Raw genomic sequence first — 19,976 nt, 5'->3', positions numbered from 1 at the left:
ATGTTTAAATGTCGAAAAAGCTTCAGGATAATTTCAAATATATGTAATTTTACAGGATTAATTCAAAGTGTAAACTTTTTTTGATAAGCACTGTATAATGGGAAAAGAGGAGTTATTTAAAAAAAATATCAGTAATGCAATTTATGCCCATTTTTTGTTGTTACTTATTTGAATCTTTAATGATATGATTTTGACTTTGCTATCCACAGTGTGCAGTAATAGTAATTTACATTTAAATTACATTTTAGGTTATAAATTTTCATAATTGAAGTATACAGTGATATACAATTTGAAGCTACCAATATCATGTTGGCGTACATTGTCCGTTAAAAATATATGTACATGTAAGTAACCCCCGTGACTGTCACAGTCACTTCAATTCATTAATACATTACATGAATGTGTGGTAATATGCCCAATTTGTTATCGATTATATTCATTAATTTGTATGCCCTAAAACAGTTATGATATGACAGTTGTAAAATATAAAATTGTTATAAATACATGTATTTGATATGATTTTTTTGTGATTTTTCATAAATTATGTATTTTGTTCACTTAAAACATCTGCATATTTTTGAAGTAGAGGCTTGTTACCTTTTCTAAAACTAGTTTACTGGTAACTGGTTCAGGAAACCAGTTTTGAAGATTGCTTTGCTAGCGTTCCCACTTGATCACACAAAAATGGTTTTCAAAATCATTTCACGAAAGCGATCTTGTTGCTATGGAAACGCTCTCAGTTGGGTGACACGTTTCGTGCGAAATTCGAAACCACAGCGTAGGCATTCTACACCTGTCATGTGGAGTAGCACGCTCAAAATGTGCGAAGATCGCTTCCTGAAGAACGGTTGTGTCCTCACTTGCGCTAAAACCAGTTTACCGAGGCGAAGCGATCTTGAAAACTACATCGCAAGGTGGTTTTCCGAACTTGTTCGGAAGATCGCTTCAAAGACCGCTTCGACCATTCTCACTACGCATTAAACTAGTTTCCACTAAACTAGTTTCCAGTAAACTAGTTTTAGGAACGTAGTGAGAACGGCCTCATATTTTATGTACAAAACCACTTCTCTAGAACTGAGGGTTTCATGACTTAATATTTTTTTTTCGTAGCATTCTGATATCGGTCCTGGGGGGTTTTTCGCAAAGATTTAAGTATGACTTACAGTCGCACTTAAACATTGAGTTTTGCACAGTATGAAAGGCTTGACCACATTGGTCAGATCGTGTCATGAGGACGAGCACTACTGCATATCTATCAATAAGATAGTGTGTATGTACGCGTCGGTATTTAAGTGCGACTAAAGGACGTTCCACAGTTACGTTTGTGCGCATCATGATCTGCGCATATTTTACACTCCGCGCGCTGACGTCACAATGGATGAACTGGTGATTAATCAGCTGTAGGTAATGTTAGCTGATTTTTCTCCTTATCTGCACTAACTGCAGATCCGATGTGTTATTTTATGAAGCTAATAAACTGTAATTATTCCATGGACCATTCATTTTATTCCTCTATAATTTCAAAATAGTTTCTCTGTAGTGCTGCAAAGTATGATGAATATGACCCCGAGTTTAAATAAATGGAAAAGTGGTTCGGAATTTTCCGTCATATAGATTCTGGCGCGTTTTCGGGTGTTTTAAGAAGCAAATTTGCTCTAAAAAGAGTGCTGATAGTTTGAAAACAAGCACATGAACCCATATTTTTTAATGTTTGCACCTCTTAGGTATACCTTCCTCTACAACTTTGCAAAGTTTGGTGAAAATGACATAAGTTTGTTATTGAAATTTGAAATTTTTGAGGTTGATCGATATCTTTCCCGCAATTTTTAAGAAATGAGATTGTTGTTAGACTTAAATGAGCAAACAATCGACAGCAATATAGATAGATTATCCATCTTACGGATACAATTATTAATCATATTGCAAAATTTGATGAAATTTTCATGTATTTTGACTGAGTAATAGATATTTAAACTCATTGTTGCGATCTCGTGAGGTCTAAAAATGCCAAATTCTTTTGGATGCGCAACTCTTAAGAACATCATCCATTTTGGGTTAACTTTGAAGCTCATATAGAAAAAAAATAAGCACATGGACCCATGTTAATTTTTGCATATTTGGAATAATCAGGTGCTAAAATATCTATGTGCAAAGTATGATGAAAATGACATGGATTTTCAATATTTGGGAGCAAGACTACGGAACCATTCGCATTTTAGACGGTATTAACAGACTTTTGCTTGTTTTCGCCGCATTTTTGGCTGTTTAAAGCCAACTCGCTATACTTTGGACACTGATAATTTGAAAACGAGCACATGGACCCCATTATTTAAATGTCTTAACTTCTTCAGAAGATATTCTTCTACAAATCTAGAGAGTATGATGAAAATGACATGGATTTTGAATGTTTGGGAGCAGGAATAAGGAACCATTCGTATTTTAGACATTTTGGACGGTATTAGACTTTGGCCGTTTTAGGTGCATTATAAACTGTTTCAAGCCAACTCGCAACATTTTAGACACTGATAGTTTGATAACGAGCACATGGACCCCATATTTTTAATATTTTAACGTCTTCAGAATATATTCCTCTACAAATCTAGAGAGTATGATGAAAATGACATGGATTTTGAATGTTAGGGAGCAAAACTACGGAACCATTCGCATTTTAAACGGTATTATTAGACTTTTACACGTTTTGGGCGCATTTTCGGCGATTTTCATGCTAACTCGCATCACTTTGGACACTCATAGTTAAAAAACGAGCACATGGACCCCATTTTTTTATCATCCCTATACCTTTGATATGCATTCTTCTACAATTTAGCCGAATTTGATGAAAATGACATGGATTTTGAAAAAAGTGCAGCTTACAAAATACTTTTTTAATTTTTGAGTAGATTCACGTCTTTGAAGATTTGTTTTTTTCCGAGTTTTTGCACCATTCTTGCCAAATGAGGGCGCTACTGACTCTGAATAGATATAGTTTTACCAATTAAAAGACTTTCTTTTACTTTGGTATACACTTTGATATATCACTTGAAAAATTTATGAAGTTTGATGCGGTATCCACTGAGTAAAGATGATTTAAACTCATTTGGTGAATTCGTGAGGTCTAAGAGAGGCATAATTCTCTTGATTGCGCAAGATTGCATATCATTCAAATACGGCGACTTTGAAGACCCGTAGAAAAAAAATAAGCACATGAACCTATATTACTTTTTGCATTTTCATAATGTATAGATACCAAAGTAACTTACTCTCTGCAAAATTTGGTGAAAATGACATGGACTTCATTTTAACTGTGGAACGTCCTTAAGTCATACTTCAATCTTCGTGAAGCACCCCCTGGATATCAGATCAATAAATTCATGAGATACCTGCTGAAAGGGCCCCTTTTAAAATAAGAATAATCAACTTACTGACAGAGGGCACTGAATATCAACAAATTATTAAGATTTTCATTAACAATCAATGGATGGAAAAAAAATTGTTTCAACAACCACTGCTGCCACCACACTTTTGTAAGATTGAAATGTCAGATTCAACACGGATGAAAATGGAAAGCAGTGCGTTTCTTATGAATTATTTACAGCTAAATGTGGTACTCACGTAGAGAATGCGTTTAACCATCATGCTACATGTATTGTACTAAATGGGTCAGGGATATCAACTCTTTGGAAAATGAATTATGGCCATGTGTCTTGAACTCGACCCATTTGTGTTATGTTATACAAATAATGAATGTTTATGAGTGCAATGGACAGAATACTTCATGAGGTGAAAGATGAAATGATCCATTCAACGAGCCAATCATTATTTCATCTTTCACTGAATGAAGTATTCTGTCCATTGCACGAATGAAAAAACATTCATTATTGGGTTTATATGACACATAAAAATTGATTTTTTTTTTCATGTGAAATTTATGAATTTCGATGCAAAACATGCTCATGCAGTGCGAGTTCGGTCTGTTGATCGTTACATCAAATGAGATATTGTATGTTAAACCGAATGGAAATTGGAAAAGCGTAACAACACCACCTTTTTGTGGGGTGAGTTCACGAGAAAGATGCATGATGGCCTTTTCATGTACATGTAATGTACATATTGAGATCTTAGTGAAATTTGTTTTAAAAATGTCTTGGTCTGGGAGTGATGTATATGTACATGTACAGTATGTACTGTTGCCTGGCAAATGCAATAGACACTGCTCTGTGATTTTGACAATGGATTTTCATTTCCATGCCCCCCTTAAGTCTTGGTACCTGAGGAGTACATGTACAATAAAACATGATGTCAATGTATCACAGTTACTGAAAGTCCTTGAACAAGCGGGGACAATTAGTATGTAATCATGACTTACTGTTTTTTTCTTTAAATGGAACATTTACAGTACATTGGGGATGGTCTTTTTATTCTTGATAGTATTTGAATAAATTGACTCACTTTATTACTTTTTAATTTGCATAATGTAAGCTATGCAATCTTTACTTATCTTTTTATTTTTAATAGTTTCTCTCCCAATCTCTTTGTACAAGAATATTACATTTAAGTGTTATGTCCACAGTAAAAATGCTGTTGAAATTTTTTTATACAATGCTGAACTATATTAACACTACAGTAGTTGTTACAAGCGGTTTAAACAAGATAAACAAGTGTTTAAACAACAAAGTTTTATTATCAATATCTAATTCTCAAAATTAAGCACGGTTGTTTGATCTGTTAAACAACTTCTGTAAGGTTCATACATGTAGTAAATAGCATTGTATACGATTTTAAAATAGTGTTTTTACTGTATATATGCAATTTGTCAAGAGGCTTTTTTTAGCAATCCTAGCACTTTGTATAAATAATAACATGAAAAAACAACATTTTCACTTCCCAGGGAAAGTGGAATTGTAATAACATTCTGTACACACAAAAAAGTGATTATACTGTATTAAATTTATATAACTGATAATGTTTATTGCTCTCTAAGTCTCTAGGAAATAAATTTGAAGTGAAACTCGGGGATCTTCAATGTGCATACAATAGGGATAATCATTCCCAATCTCTTTATTCATTCCCTCTCTCCCATCATTCACCCTTTTTGCCTCCAACTCAATTTTCTTTGGCATGTTACCTAGGAAACGGCATCAAGGCAGAGAAGCATGGAGCATGAAGTTAAAGCCCTTACCTTGGAGAAATCATCAGCTTGCCAAACGCTGGATGTAAGTTAAGATTTAATTGCACAATGATGAAAAAAAAGGTTGATATCCTTGAAGATGTCATTATGCGATTTTGATTAATAAAAAGTGAAGGGAAGATAATGTATCATAAAAGACTTAAACATTAAGAAATAGATTTCACCAAAGAGAGATGTGCTTGTAGAATAAAAAAAAAAACTGCCTCTGTAAGATGTAAAGGAGCCCTGGTATTGGCATAAAAAGAAGAGGGAATTAAATTCACCTGTTTTACAAAAACATTTATGTATTCACTAAATAATTATGAGAATTATTGTAAATTGAATTATAAACCATCAACATTATCAATGATAATTTATAGTTATCAATGGTTAGTATGTTTATTATTATTTTTACTGTAGATGTACATGTAGGAAACTTAAAATAGCATTTTCAGATTGCAGTGATACAAAAATTTTCTTCCTAAATCTTTTAGATTAGGCAGTATTGTTCTTTAGAATTTTAACACCAACAATTTAAATGAGATTTGTTTAGAAATTGAACAATCATAGTTTGACAAGTGCATAATAATTTTCAAATATCCACAATCTTTTGATATCCTTTTCTAAAAAGGCGGTAGTTCTCCCTAATATTGACATGATTAACAATGCTTCATCACATTATTATGTACAATTCGACCGGAGAAAGGAATGGGTGTTCATTGAAATTATCCCTTCATGGATTCATCGGTGCAGTAGTGTGTGAGAGATAAAAGTAAGATGTTTTGATAAGAAATTCCATCCGAAATTCATATGAAAAGCAAATAAAACATGCAGGCGGATTGGTGTAAACAGAGTTTCAACCTTTCAGAGCAAACAAGTTTGAATTGAAATCTTCATTAGATATGAACAAAGGTACATATTCACCAATGTGTGTTATGATTCTGGTCCGAGATCCACAACAGGATAGAATTTTATGAAACAACTAGTAAAATAATTTGTAATAACAACTGTTACAAGCTACTAAAATCAATGGATATGATTGGCTTGGACAAAGGGGTTTGATTAATTTAAAAATATCAAGAACAGTGAAAGTTATTGTTAACATGTGTAAATTCATTCAGATTTGTAAAATGAAACTTGTATTAAAGATAAAATGCAAATACAATAGAAAATTGATTTATCTATTCACATCTGGTTATACATCCAGGATCTCCATCATCGATATGACCGTGTATCAGAAGATGCAGCTGGTTTGAGAGATGAAAACAATGACCTTCGACATGACCTCAACATTCTTATTGGGGTCATCACCCAGGCTAGAGCAACAGGAAAATGGGAGGCAAGCATTTCAATTCAATGCTCATTTTTATGTCTCAAGAAATCATTTCTTCACCATGAGAAGATATGTTATAATATATGTTCATAACTTCATATTAAACTGCGTATGCTCTTTATAAAAAAATTGCATCAAAAGAGATTTACATCTAGTAAAAAGTTAAGAAAATGAATTTGTATTTTAAAAAAATAATTAAATGCTCTCCATCCCTATACTGTAGATTTTCCCTATGGCAGATAAATCATTGATAAAAGTCTGTACCACTTTAAACTGTTTGATAATAGTTACTTTTATTTGTCGTTTATGAGTTACTTGTGTTTACTGTTTTATTTACAGCTTAATTTACAATGTAGTACTTACAGTTTACATGTTATTTTACTTGCATGATGTAGTTTTCATCTCTTGACTTGAGAGTAATTCAAGAGGATCAAGTCCTAGGTCCTGCATCTCTAAGGGAAAGCATCAAGTCTTCTGAGCAGATTCTACAAGGTCACATTGGAGACTTGAAGGCTCAACTTGCTAAACGTGATGTCATGATCAGTGAACTCCAAGAACAACTTAAGGACATGAGGGAGGAACAAAAGTCTGCCACTGATGAGGTATGTGTATGTTACATCTGTTGTTTTGAAAAAGAAATATTCCCTTTTCTGTAATATGTGGACATTCATATTTCATTTTAATAAATAAATAATCTGTATTTTAGAATGTTTACTTTGATCACTGTATGAAAGATACTTAAAACTGTTTTGTTTTATGTGACTTTCTTCGTATTGTATGATGCCTACTATGTACCGGTATGTGTAAATAATAAAGCTTTTTTTCTTTTAGCTGTTGGTTTATTTTCATAATTTATTCTTGCTAATTTATTAATTTCCATGATTTATTCTTGTTAATTTATTCTTTCTTAATCAGTTACTTTTTTATATATTGCAACTTATCAGTGACCATTTCTTTATGCATGGCAAATATTTCATTTTATTTTCTTGCAAAATACTTGATGTGGGGTGAGATTTCTCCGTTTAAACTAAAATGGCATTTGCTCATTTTGCTGGTAATTTGTTGAATAGTTCAAGTGTAAAGCAGAACCTTCTGTACTGTGAATGAAATGTGGATCTTTTCTTCCTCTTGTCCTCTTGAATATAATTTGCAATGCAATATCATGCAACAAAGCAAGAGCAAATCAATGTATAGTGCAGTGAAATACACGTCTTTTGAATACTAGCTTGCAAGACGAGATGTAGTGCTTGGATCCGCACAGACCAGTCTAGCTACCATGCATGACCGTGAACAACAAAGAATGGTCAGTGAGACGGATAAAGATATTACTATTATGAAGCTAAAGACGGAGCTTCGGCAGTCTGAACAAAGCCTAGCTGATGAAAAAGAAACGGTGAGTCTCCACTAGATTATGTTAGAGCTTCGGCAGTCTTAACAGGCTCTTGTTCATTTAAGTTGTCTCTAGGTTATATTAAAGCTTTGGCAGTGTGAACAGGCTCTTGCTGATGAGACAGAAATGGTACAGCAAGCCTCCACTAGATTGATCTTTCCTTTGTGTGCTTGATGCATCAGATTTATTAATTGGTTGCTAGGATTGCTTTAATGGTCGTCTTATTTTAATGAGGTGAAACAATTTTATTTCCTTAATACTCTACCATAATTCAAATAAAGGGCAGGTCAACGAGGGTATAATGTATTTATATGATAAACACTCAGATTAGATGTTTGCATTGTCTGTGTATGGAATCAATAGGCGGTGCTGCACCATCCCGAGTTTGCTCAATCTCGAGATTTTAGCCCGATCGGCCCTCTTCGCGATTAATCTCGAGATTCAAGAAACCCCGTCTCCACCATCGCAAGAATAGCAATTCCAATCGCGAGGCATCGATGCATTATGGTCTGACGCCGTGAATAAATAATCCCGAGTGCGTCTGCACCTACGAATTTTTTTTTATTTTGCAAATAATCCCAAGTTGACTTGGGATTGCAATCTCGAGATTAATCCTACGAACTAGCGCGATAATTGCGTCTCCATTGCAAATAATCTCGAGATTGTTTAGATCGGGATAATTTGCCGGATCAGAAATAGCGCGCTAATTTGAAAACTCGGGATGGTGCAGACGGCCCTCACGAGATTGTACATGTAGATCGTTCTTGGTATCAGTGATAGAGTGAAATGGAGAGAGATGGGTGTGGATTCTTTCTTTGTTTATCATTTCCTACCCAAAGCTCTTTATTATTTCTTGTTTGTGAAATAGTGTCATTATCATTGTAGCTACAATATATAGGTACAGTGGTTAACTTGAAATGTTCTCTATTCTATAGATGGTGTACAGTGTGCTTGTTAGAAGATATTTTGTTTGTGTAATGAGGTGGGTTGAGTATTTTGTATGATATTGAATGATTTTGTTTCTTGTAATAATGGTCTTTATTAATACATCAAAAAAACATTCGTTGCAGCCAAAGGCTGAATTGCAAATGCTAGTACAAGGTAAAAAAAAAAGACATATAAATTGACAAAAAACGCAATTATACAAACAAGGTATATATTATATATGGATAAAAAATACATATCAAACAGCCAGTCAATACACAATAAAGAGTGACCTCCGTTCGACCTTGCAAAGGTAACAAGAAACATAAATGAGTGGCGATATGGAATTAGGTTGATCAAATATTAATAAGTATTTAACACGTGTGGAACGGAAACAGTAAGAACAACACAGGAAAAGAATTGAGTAACAATTGTATTTTTGAATCATTGAATAGCATTGTAGATTATTATGAAGAGAACGATAAATCGGTGTAATCGGACAAAAAGGCGGGTTAACCAGGTCGATTGGAGCACTGAAACATATAAAAGATTGTTGGACATGCATCAAAGTTTTTAAAAAAGGACAAGTCCGGCCCAACAACAAGCCGACCCGAACGAAAAGAGAGCCGAAATAAGCATAACACCTTACACTTTCAATTCTCCATCCATTCAAATCAACCACAGTCGGGGCGGACTCATCTTACAAGAAGAGAGAAGGGATAGGGAGAATTGAGAAACAGATAATTGGAAGAAAGAAGAAAAAAGATATAGGAAAGAGGAAGAGAAAGTAAAGATAGATGCAATGCCAACAATATTCAATTTTACATATAAAGAGTACAACATGTTAAAAAAAACACCTTAAAAATGTAAGAGACAAAATTGCAACTCTTTTATCCTGTTTTACTTCACTGCAATTGCACTACATGATTGCACTTTCTTGTAAACAAGTCAAATTATCCAGTCTCCTTTTGTAAAGCTGTCAATTTACTGATTGCTTACAGTGTTCTTCAAACATTCTCTAGTAATCAGCGGAACAAAGGAAATATTATTTTTATGCTGCTAGCAGGAAATAACAACGCAAGAATGGCAATGTAATTGTATTTTTCTGTGCAGAGAAAAGACCATGAGAAGTCTAATGAACAGCTTCAGGCAACCATCCATGAGCTAGAGAGAGAAATGAGCATTCTAGAATCCGAGGTAAGCCCCTTCTCTTCAGAAATACTGTTATACAAATACCAAATGTATTTGAATTTCATATTGATTATTGTTGTATTTTTAAAACATAATCATCCATGGGCTGTTTTTCAACATTCATGTATTTGTTAGGGGTATTGTTTTTTATGCCACGCCTTGTTTTAACATCTCTTTCCAGCAAATATATGCTTATAGAAATGGTGATTTGAAAAATAAAGATGTCTTTTTTTATTTGTAATTTAGTTTAATGCACAGCAATGTGCAGCATGTAACAGGGATTTTCCCTAAATATGTGTATGCTTAACGATATCAACTTAATGTATAAAATTCATTCTGTGAAAAGGAAAATTACTCTATTCATTTCCTGTCACAAATAATCTATTAGAATGGCTTTTAGATCGTTTTCACTTCAGTATCAATTTGACTTTGAATGTTGGGTTGGGTTCTTTACTACATTGTATTGCATGCAGGAAATGTATTGATTGGTATGTGATGTGATATGTAACTAATTTGTTTTGTTGAGTGTGAGATATGAATCTAACTCATAGGATCATATTATATTCTACTTCACTAGTCATTCCTTATGCCACGAACGTCATTGGTTGAAAAGAGGAAAATCATTTATTCTATTTGAATCTATTTAATAATAACAATGTGTTTTCTATACATGTAGTTAATATCTGTACACACGTGTGAGAGACGCTACCTTTTTTTAATAGTTTATATACTTGTATACTCTATTATAATACTAAGCAATGCTCTCTTAAGAAAATGTCTTTAAATAAGTTGGTATATTTTGTCCCATAATGTTTAAAAATTTTACTTATTTTCTCTAATAAAGTGAACATTATCCACAGAGAAAAACAAAGGAGAAAAGGTTGACTATTACGTTGATCAACATAACTGATAGGATATGAATATTGATTTATGTATAAGTGTTTTATTGATGGATGACTGAAACTTCTGGCTTATTAAAAATGAACAGCTTGATAACACTGGTAGTAATATCACACTCCATGTACAGAACAGTTCACACATGGAAGTGGATTAGTCAACCCCATTAAGTTTGAATAAATAAAGCCTGTCATACCACATATCGGTGATGAATGATTGAGATTCATCATCTTTTAGTTAATAGTTTGCTTTTAGTTCATCAACCTAATTAGATTCTAGTATTATCAACATTTGTCTAGATCTTGAGAGAGAGAGAGAGAGGGGGAGAGAGAAAAAAATGTTTAGACACACATCCTGCTCACAAATATTAGAGTTACAAAGACTCAATCATTCAATCTAAAGGTGTTGCTTTCTACACATTTTGTAATGGTTTGTTCCTATTATTTGCTTCATCACAGAAATCCAATCACGCTCAGACTATCACATTGTTGAATACAAAACAAAGGGAATCCAATATGGAGGTAAGATTGTCTATCATATTATTTGAATGCTATAAAAATATGATACAACGTGAACATAGATACTTGTACACTGGAATTAGCTTAGATCAGCAGCAAATGTTATCTGTGTCTGTATTAAGGGTGCTGATATTTAAGCAAGAAGACAAAAAATATAAAGTGGGAAAGTATAGAAATTATTTCCTGACCCAATTCTTAAGCATGGCTTGATGTGATACTTGAATGCAACCTGTCTTTCTTTAAAAAGAGGAGAGAATGAAAAAAGAATTTTATATAAAAAAATGGAATGGCAAAGCTTTTCTTGGTGCAATCTCTTCCAAAATTTTACGCATTTATTGCAATCAGTTTTAAACAAGGTTCGATGTTTGCAATGTTTGCAAAACAAATTCTCAATACTGTTTGTAGAATTACATGCATGTGGGTAGCTGAAGAAATACTTTGCAAGATTGTTGAATTCTTTATGACAAGACTATGCTGATTATGGCTCCATTATCCCCTCAGGTAATATCAAAAGCTTGCAGAGGAAATGAAATTAAATCATTTTTTTAATTCCATTTGTTGTGATAAATGATTAGATCCACAAAAGAGATGCAATTTAAAAAATATAGATTTGTTCGGGGGTCTGTTTATGTTTTCCCTTGTCTGCAAATTAATCATACTGTTATTATCACACAAAATGCTAGAGGCTGGAGAGGAGGGGGGGGGGGATACTTAACAAATTTTGTATGCTTTGTGATTTTCTATTTTGCCACTGAAATTCACTAAATCTGAAAGAAATATAGTGTATCTTGTGATGTTTGTGCATGAATTTCTTTTCCAAACTTGGCCACAGCTGATTTGATTGGGTTTAATTCATTCATTGGTGGACGGTGGTATCATTGGTTATATTTATGTAGTAGACAAAGTTTGTTGGGGGTAGTGCTTGAGGTAAACTAATGCATGCTTATTTTATAATGCTAACAATAATTAACATACAGTATTTTGAGAAAATGGGTCAATTAATACTTTCACTTTTTTATAAATAAGGAAAAAATAAGGATATATTTTTTTAATTGATCGGGATATGTTTAGGCCTATTCTGAATCTTGGATTGATTGATAAAATTTTTGTCTGATTGTGATTTTGATTTCAATGAAGTGCTATATGTTTAGGCCTATTCTGAATCTTGGATTGATTGATGAAATTTTTGTCTGATGTTTGTGATTTTGATTTCAATGAAGTGCTATATGTTTTTAGCATTGATTAGTGTATTCAAATACAGTATGTATATAATATGAATATTATATACCAGATTCATTTGTGGAACTTTAAGGAATATCAAACAAGTATAATTTGTGAAACAGGATTTATTACATAATGTTTTTGTTTATAATTAAGATTAAATACTAAGATTTATTTAAAATAATTAACTTGCTCCTAACTAAACCATACAGCTAGAACAAGTTAGAAGGGAACTGGATCAAAAGCAGTATGCCACACAAGACAATCATCAGATATTGAAGGCTGAGGTATAAAGTGGTATAAACCCTCACTAATCACCACACCAGTGTTATATATCCCATATATTTACCACCCTCCCCATTATTATACTCACCTTCACTTGCTTCATATACACTGTTTATACTCTTTAATCTAGCACTATTTTCTGAATACCCCATATTTATTGCCTGTTTGTTATGTTATTTTTTTTAATTCAATTTTACACATTTTGAACAAAGAATGTGTATTTTTTTTCACACCATCAGGAAGCATAAAGTTCATGGTATTTTTCTTATTTTATGTCACATAGTAAATGGGTAATAATCATCAGGAAAAAAATCAAATAGATTGCATCTGTCGGTTTCTTTTTCAGTTTAAATTGAAAAAGTAGAACAAAAACAAGAGAGCTCATTTAATCATGGCCTTCTTTAACCTGGAAATGAGTTTCATTAATTAGCACCTGCTGTATGTCACGATTCTGTACATGTACATGTAGTTGAGAGTGCGAGTATGATTGTGCACTTACATTTGTAAAGAAATTCTTATAGAAATGAAATAATAATACAACTTATAGAGTGCACATATATCCACTTTGCTGAGTGCTCAAGTGCTGAACATTATTTTTTCTAGGAGAGACATTTGAAGAAGAAAAAAAACCCAACAACAACAATAACCTGATATTATGCTGAAAAACAATATTGAGATGATAAAGTATTTCACTCAGATTTTCATGTTTCCATCATTATCTTTCTTCATATATTTCATATTTTCATCTTTGGAATTTCAGGTATGAGCAAAAAAAAAAAAAAGAAGCAAAATCAGTGTTGCATTCTTGCATTTATATTAGATTTCATGCATGAATTTAGTCACAGCAAGAGTAAAGTTTGTTATGTTTTTGGTTACATTTCATCACTGCTGGCGAGCTCATGATGCATGTGTAAAAGAGTTTTTCTGTCGTGATTTGAAAAAAAGAAGCTCTAGGCTTTGAAACTTATTTAAATAATTATTCAAACAGTTATTGAGGATGCTTTTCTTTACTATCAAACCTCAATGGATGTTGATTTGTCTCGTAGTTTACTCATTATTTATGTTAAATTCTTTAAAAGTTCACTTAACACCCAATTATTATTTTTGTTTACTGTTCCTGTGAAATGCTTGCATTATGCATATTTATATTATGGTGTCTCAATGCACTTTCTGGGGCCCGTTTCATAAAGGACTTGCAACTGTTGTAACTTTGCCATTATGGCAACTATCATGGTAACGTTGATTATGATTGGCTGCGGAGCCCTGTTACCATGGTAGTTGCCATAATGGCAAAATTACAACAGTTGCAAGTCCTTTATGAAACAGGCCTCTAATAGATTAGAATTCTTTTACTTTTTGTTGCAATGTGTAGTTTTCCAATGTTAATCCAGCTGTTTTTAATTTATTAGTTGATCAGTAATGGTCAAGTCAAGAAATATACAGGGTGTATGTATATAGAGATATCACAGTGTGATCCCACACTTACAATAATATGAAGAGCACCTCCAGCTCATTGTTATCGACTGGTGCAAAGATTCTTTCAAATTTGGCCAGCTGAAATTTTTTTGAAAATCAGATTCAATTTTTGTCTCACCTGCAATGCAGAGTGAGACTATAGGCGCCGCTTTTCCGACGGTGGCGGCGTCAACACAAAATCTTAACAGAAGGTTAAATTTTGAAAATGACAGCATAACTTAGAAAGTATATGGACCTAGTTAATGAAACTTGGCCATAAGGTTAATCAAGTATTATTGAACATCCTGCCTGAGGTTCAGGTCACATGACCAAGGTCAAAGGTCATTTAGGGTCAATGAACTTTGGCCAAGTTGGGGGTATCTGTTGAATTACCATCATAACTTTGAAAGTTTATGGATCTGATTCATGAAACTTGGACATAAGAATAATCAAGTATCACTGAACATCCTGTGCAAATTTTAGGTCACATGACAAAGGTCAATGAACTTTGGCTATGTGGGGGGGGGGGGGTATCTGTTGAATTACCATCATAACTTTGAAAGTTTATGGATCTGATTCATGAAACTTGGACATAAGAGTAATCAAGTATCTTTGAACATCTGTCCAAGTTTCAGGTCACATGACCAAGGTCAAAGGTCAATGGACTTTGGCCATGTTGGGGGTATTTGTTGAATTACTATCATAACTCTGTAAGTATATTGGTCTAGTTCTTAGTGTATAAAATGTGGATATAGGGGTAATCAAGTATCACTGACAAGTTTTAGATCACATGAACAAGGTCAAATGTCAATGAACGTAGTATTGCATCATTATATAGATGGTGTTTTTGTGAATAATTATTTTATAGTAGTTTTCAAAGTCAGCACTGCTGCTATATTGAATCGCGTGATGCAAGTGAGACCGCCAGAGGCATTCCACTTGTTCAACATTATTATCATACACCGCACTTGCCCTTTGTAAAACTTAAGTAGATGCTTGCCTTTTCAAACTTTTTTTAGCATGCATTGCTTATTTGTTTGTTTTGTTCACGTGCACAAATCTTGATGATTTGCTTGTGTGACAGAGTGGCTTTTCACCAGCACATGAAGTAAGTAAAGTAGTAACTATTCAATGTACATGTAACCTTTGCGCAAATATATACATGTAAATGTAGTAGCTTTATTTATTCGTAGCTTGTAATCCTCTTTAGATTATAAAAAAATGTTGAATTGCAAAACTCATTTGTTTTTATGCATAGTGCTGTTCCATCAAAAAGAATCCTATATCTCTCTTTCTCTTTAAAAAAGCCTTAAATATTAAGAGGTGTAACACAAGTACTTTTCCCATTTCTTTACAATTTTATAACATGTCTTTATAATAGATAATGCTGTTGTATATCTTAATATCTTTCTTATATCAATTTAACATTGTTTTTTAAAATGCACTTTTGCGTTAATAACCAGTTTTCCAAGTGCACTTTTGCATAAGTAACCTGCTTATTGAACACAAACACATTAATAGTAATATCAATTTAGTTGTCTTATTCAATTTGAGATGGTAAAGTACCACTTTTAAGGCATATTGATTGAGCAACTTTCACAATTTTAACTCTTGAAGGAATGAAATGATTGCCTTTAAATACTTAGATATTTTATGACATTTGAAAAATGGCATACTGCACTAGGTTTCTTTTTCAATTTTCTTGCAGTTATTGTGCATCAGATTCAATAAAGCTACTTCTTGCCTTTATGACTAGCCTTGAGTTTTGCAAGTGTTTTTGCACTTTTCCTAGTTTTTATAGACACCAAATTAATATAACATAGCATAATTAAATACATGTATATTTGCATGCTGCTATTTATCTGACAACATTGATTAATTAAATAAAGCAAAGAAAATGAACAATAAGTGCCATGAGGTATGGTATATCAATCATTTGATTTAAAATCATGTGATGTGAGAAATACCACATAAAGTGCCACAAAATTTTGCATATCAATCATTCGATTTAAATTGATATGATTAAGTATATATTTGCATGCTGCTTTTTATGTGACAAAAAGGAAATATCACTTTGATCGATGAAAAGCAAAGAAAATTAACAAAAAGTATCATGAGGTATGGTACAGTTGTATATCAATCATTTGATTTACAATGTGAGAAATACCTCACAAGATTTTTTTACCACATTTATTTTCATCTTTCACTTTTGAATATTTCCTCTTTTTTCTTTTTGAAATTTGTTCTTATTTGTGCATTCATGTATTCAACATTTACCAACTAATGTATACAGTTGTCTGATTTTGATAATATTTCTTATTAATTCAAGTAACAAAGTGTCTAGATGAATATATGATATTCATGTGAATTTATTAAGTTTATGTACATTACAATGTAGCTGTGTAATACTAGTAGTACTTTTAGCATCTTCAAATTAAATCTGAAAAATATTTTTTTTCTCGTAAATATAAATTAGATTTCAGATTTTAATATTGTAACACTATTAAGCCAGAATTTTGTCAAGTACAAGATATTGTATTAAAGTAAAAATTTATGTTCATTGTTACAGTTATAGTGGATGAAGAAAAAAAAATGAAGCAGAAACTTAATAGAAACTGAACAGTGGGATGTGATTTTATATTAGTACATTGAATGAATTGTAAGCTCTGACAAATATTCATTTTCCATTGTGTCATATAAAATATAGGCTTTTAAATAGACCACTTTACTGGTTATGATTTTCATTGCAATCCTGTCAGCACACACATTGTTTGCATGCATTATTTTAAATCTCTTTTGCTATTTTCCCATCGCATGTTTGCAAATCTGAAATAAGTTTTTTTTTAACTGTCTTTTTGTCTTGGAAATTTGAATAATTATTTTCAAAATAGATTCTTTTCCAAAACTATTATTATTATTCTTTTTTGGTCACAACAATGTGTGTTGTCTGCATGCATCTTTTGTTTCTGGTGGACTTTTTCTCTGCATGCCTTTCATTTGTGCTAAACTTTGATTGTAGGTTATTAGGAGAGATGATACGATTCAGAAACTACGCTCTGATGTGCTCAAGCTTCAAGAAAGATATGAAAATTCTATTGCTGAGGTATGTGCAATGAAGCAGCAACTCTTTGCGGGAAAAGTATTGCGGGAAAATTGCTGAAAAGGATGTATGTTCTAATATGAGTGACATACATCAACGAGGAATATGATGATTTTGGATTCATTCCTTTAAATGCAAGTAGAAAAACATACAGGCGGTTCACTCATGCAATCCAGGGTCCCTGGCTGTGTGATGGTTCTGTTAAAATTTGCATAATTTTATTTTTCTTTTCAAATGTGACAAAACGAATGTGGTTGAATGTGGTTTATTTTGTTGATGCTAGAAAATGTCTTCAATGTGGCGCACTCTTAACTACAGTCATGTTGCTAGACTGGCTGCAGAACTTATTTCTTCTATTCTATTTTGCATGTTAGCCTGTTAATTAAAGTCATGCATGAGTGGTGATGGTCTTTGTAATATGGTAAAATGCTGCTCAAGATGTCCAGAATATTAGTGAACCAATTTGCATGTTTAGTTGTTCAATGCTAATTCTAATAAACTGTTTTATATTTCATCAAATTGATGCTTGAAAGCACTTTGATGGACAGAAAATTGTATGTTCTATCACACTTTCGTCTCAAGAACCAGTTAATGTATTGGTGCTTGTACCTGAAGAGATACATCCAGGGAAAGAAAGTATTCATTATTCATTTGTAAAATCTTCATCTTCTCATCCCCACAGGCCATTACCCAGTATATTAAACACACCCTTGGTTATTTTAATATTCATATACATGTACATGTATGTATATTATATAGTTACATGTTAATAAAACTTCAATTTCAACACCATACATTATCACATACATGTACATTGTACGTCTGCATCATGTATGCACATTGGATTTCAAACATTGACAGATGTAGCAAATTTGTTTAGAAATGTAAGACAAATCAATTATGAAAGTGCAGTGCATCAATTTATAATGCAATAATATACCCTTCTGGATTGATATCATTAAGGTGTGGTTGTACTAATGATTATTAAATTTCATTTTCATTTTTTTAAAATCTATAATGTGGGATGTACAGCATATTAGATTAAAAGTGAGAGGTTGCTTTATTTCTTACTTGGAGCTGACTAAATTAACTTATGTTTCTGGAACTTTAACTGTTATACATTTCAAGGTATTGGGTTCTAATTGAGTGATGCTTTTGAGAGTGTTATGGTTGTATTACATTTTTCATTCAGGGGAAACACATTTCATAATTTTTGTTATTAATCTTACAGATTTATTCCAGATGTCAAACTTTCTATTGAGATCCAATATGCTAATTTATGAATACAGTACAAGTCATTGTGTATAATTTATGACCCTTTTGATTATTGATATTATTAAACTTGTATTTGGTATGACCAGCATGCATATCATTATCAGGTGAACATGAGTTCAATTCTTTTATGTATGATTTGATTAGACTGAACGGCAAGAGAGGAAAGTGAGGCGATTGGAAGATCAGTTACAGCTGAAAACGGAAGAGGTGAGTTCATTGCAGGAATTCAATTGGTACTTGAACATATCATTCTAATGTTCTCTCAACTAAGCTACATTGCAAAATGGGATTAACAGTTCAATACAAGCAAAATGAACAAAATCTACCAATTGATATTTGACTTGTTTGTGAAGATTTGCCATAGATTACTCTGTGATGAATTACATGTACTCTCTATTATTGAATAGTCTTGATTAGAAATTATCAGTCACAGTTTATTATAATTCTAAATTGTACATATGTGTAAGAATGATTCTTGATTGTTGATACAACATACTGCAATATTCCAATTTAGTTTTAAATAAGTATTTGGTTCTGCAAACTCGGAATATAGCATTAGAAATTAGAAACCCCTGCATTGTTTATGTTGATAATGCATCAATTAATGGCTGTTTACTAAGCCTTATTTCTTTACCTTGACAGCCAATCACAGCTTTTGTTTGGCATCCATTGTTTTTTTTTCGGTTCTACCGGTATTCAATAATATATATATTTTTTTCTAGCATTCTGTTCATTCATGTGATTTTACTCTGATGAAGGCATGTAAAAAAAGTTCAGTACGTCCATTTTTAATGCTATTTTCCAATTTAGTTTTATCAAAATGATCAATACCTTTCCATTGCATATATCTCTTGTAGTTGAAGCAGAGAGACAGCAAGATAGATCTCCTGACAACAGACCTTACCTCTAGCAGACAAGAGATCACGCAGCTTGGTATGTCTATCAAGGATCTAGAGAATGAACTTCAGCTCAGTCGACAGAAGTATACCAATCTTGCAGCAGAGACGGAGAACCTGAAGACAGCCTTAGAAATGTCAAGAACGTCTTCTAAGGATGCCAAGGATGCACTCTCTGCTGAGGTAAGTCTAGCTCTTAGAGAATGTTTCCGATTAGGTTCATATAAATGACCTATTTTTCTCTGTTTCATATTCATATCCTGGCTTTATTCACGATTAAAATATTGGGGCTTACAGGAGTGAAAGCCTATCTTTTACAGAAAT

The 19,976-nt window shown here is 32.7% G+C and overlaps 1 protein-coding gene across 2 annotated transcripts in view; it reads left to right on the top strand.

Annotated features, from left to right (window-relative positions):
* Positions 1–19,976, top strand: part of LOC129282238 (uncharacterized) — a 69,668-nt gene that overhangs the window by 12,690 nt on the left and 37,002 nt on the right. Inside the window, exons 3-12 of one of the 2 annotated variants that reach the window (XM_064114358.1) lie at positions 5,130–5,213; positions 6,375–6,506; positions 6,896–7,102; positions 7,726–7,893; positions 9,928–10,011; positions 11,361–11,423; positions 12,854–12,928; positions 17,401–17,484; positions 18,901–18,963; positions 19,614–19,835. In XM_064114358.1, coding sequence (XP_063970428.1) covers positions 5,130–5,213; positions 6,375–6,506; positions 6,896–7,102; positions 7,726–7,893; positions 9,928–10,011; positions 11,361–11,423; positions 12,854–12,928; positions 17,401–17,484; positions 18,901–18,963; positions 19,614–19,835 — 1,182 coding nt within the window. The remainder of the gene's footprint in view (positions 1–5,129; positions 5,214–6,374; positions 6,507–6,895; positions 7,103–7,725; positions 7,894–9,927; positions 10,012–11,360; positions 11,424–12,853; positions 12,929–17,400; positions 17,485–18,900; positions 18,964–19,613; positions 19,836–19,976) is intronic. The other variant, XM_064114361.1, reaches the window with a different exon arrangement.

Source organism: Lytechinus pictus, chromosome 2, assembly GCF_037042905.1.
Source record: "Lytechinus pictus isolate F3 Inbred chromosome 2, Lp3.0, whole genome shotgun sequence".
Classification (NCBI taxonomy): domain Eukaryota; kingdom Metazoa; phylum Echinodermata; class Echinoidea; order Temnopleuroida; family Toxopneustidae; genus Lytechinus; species Lytechinus pictus.
The sequence above is the reverse complement of the archived record's forward strand: the minus strand, read 5'-3'. Positions and strand labels throughout refer to the sequence as shown.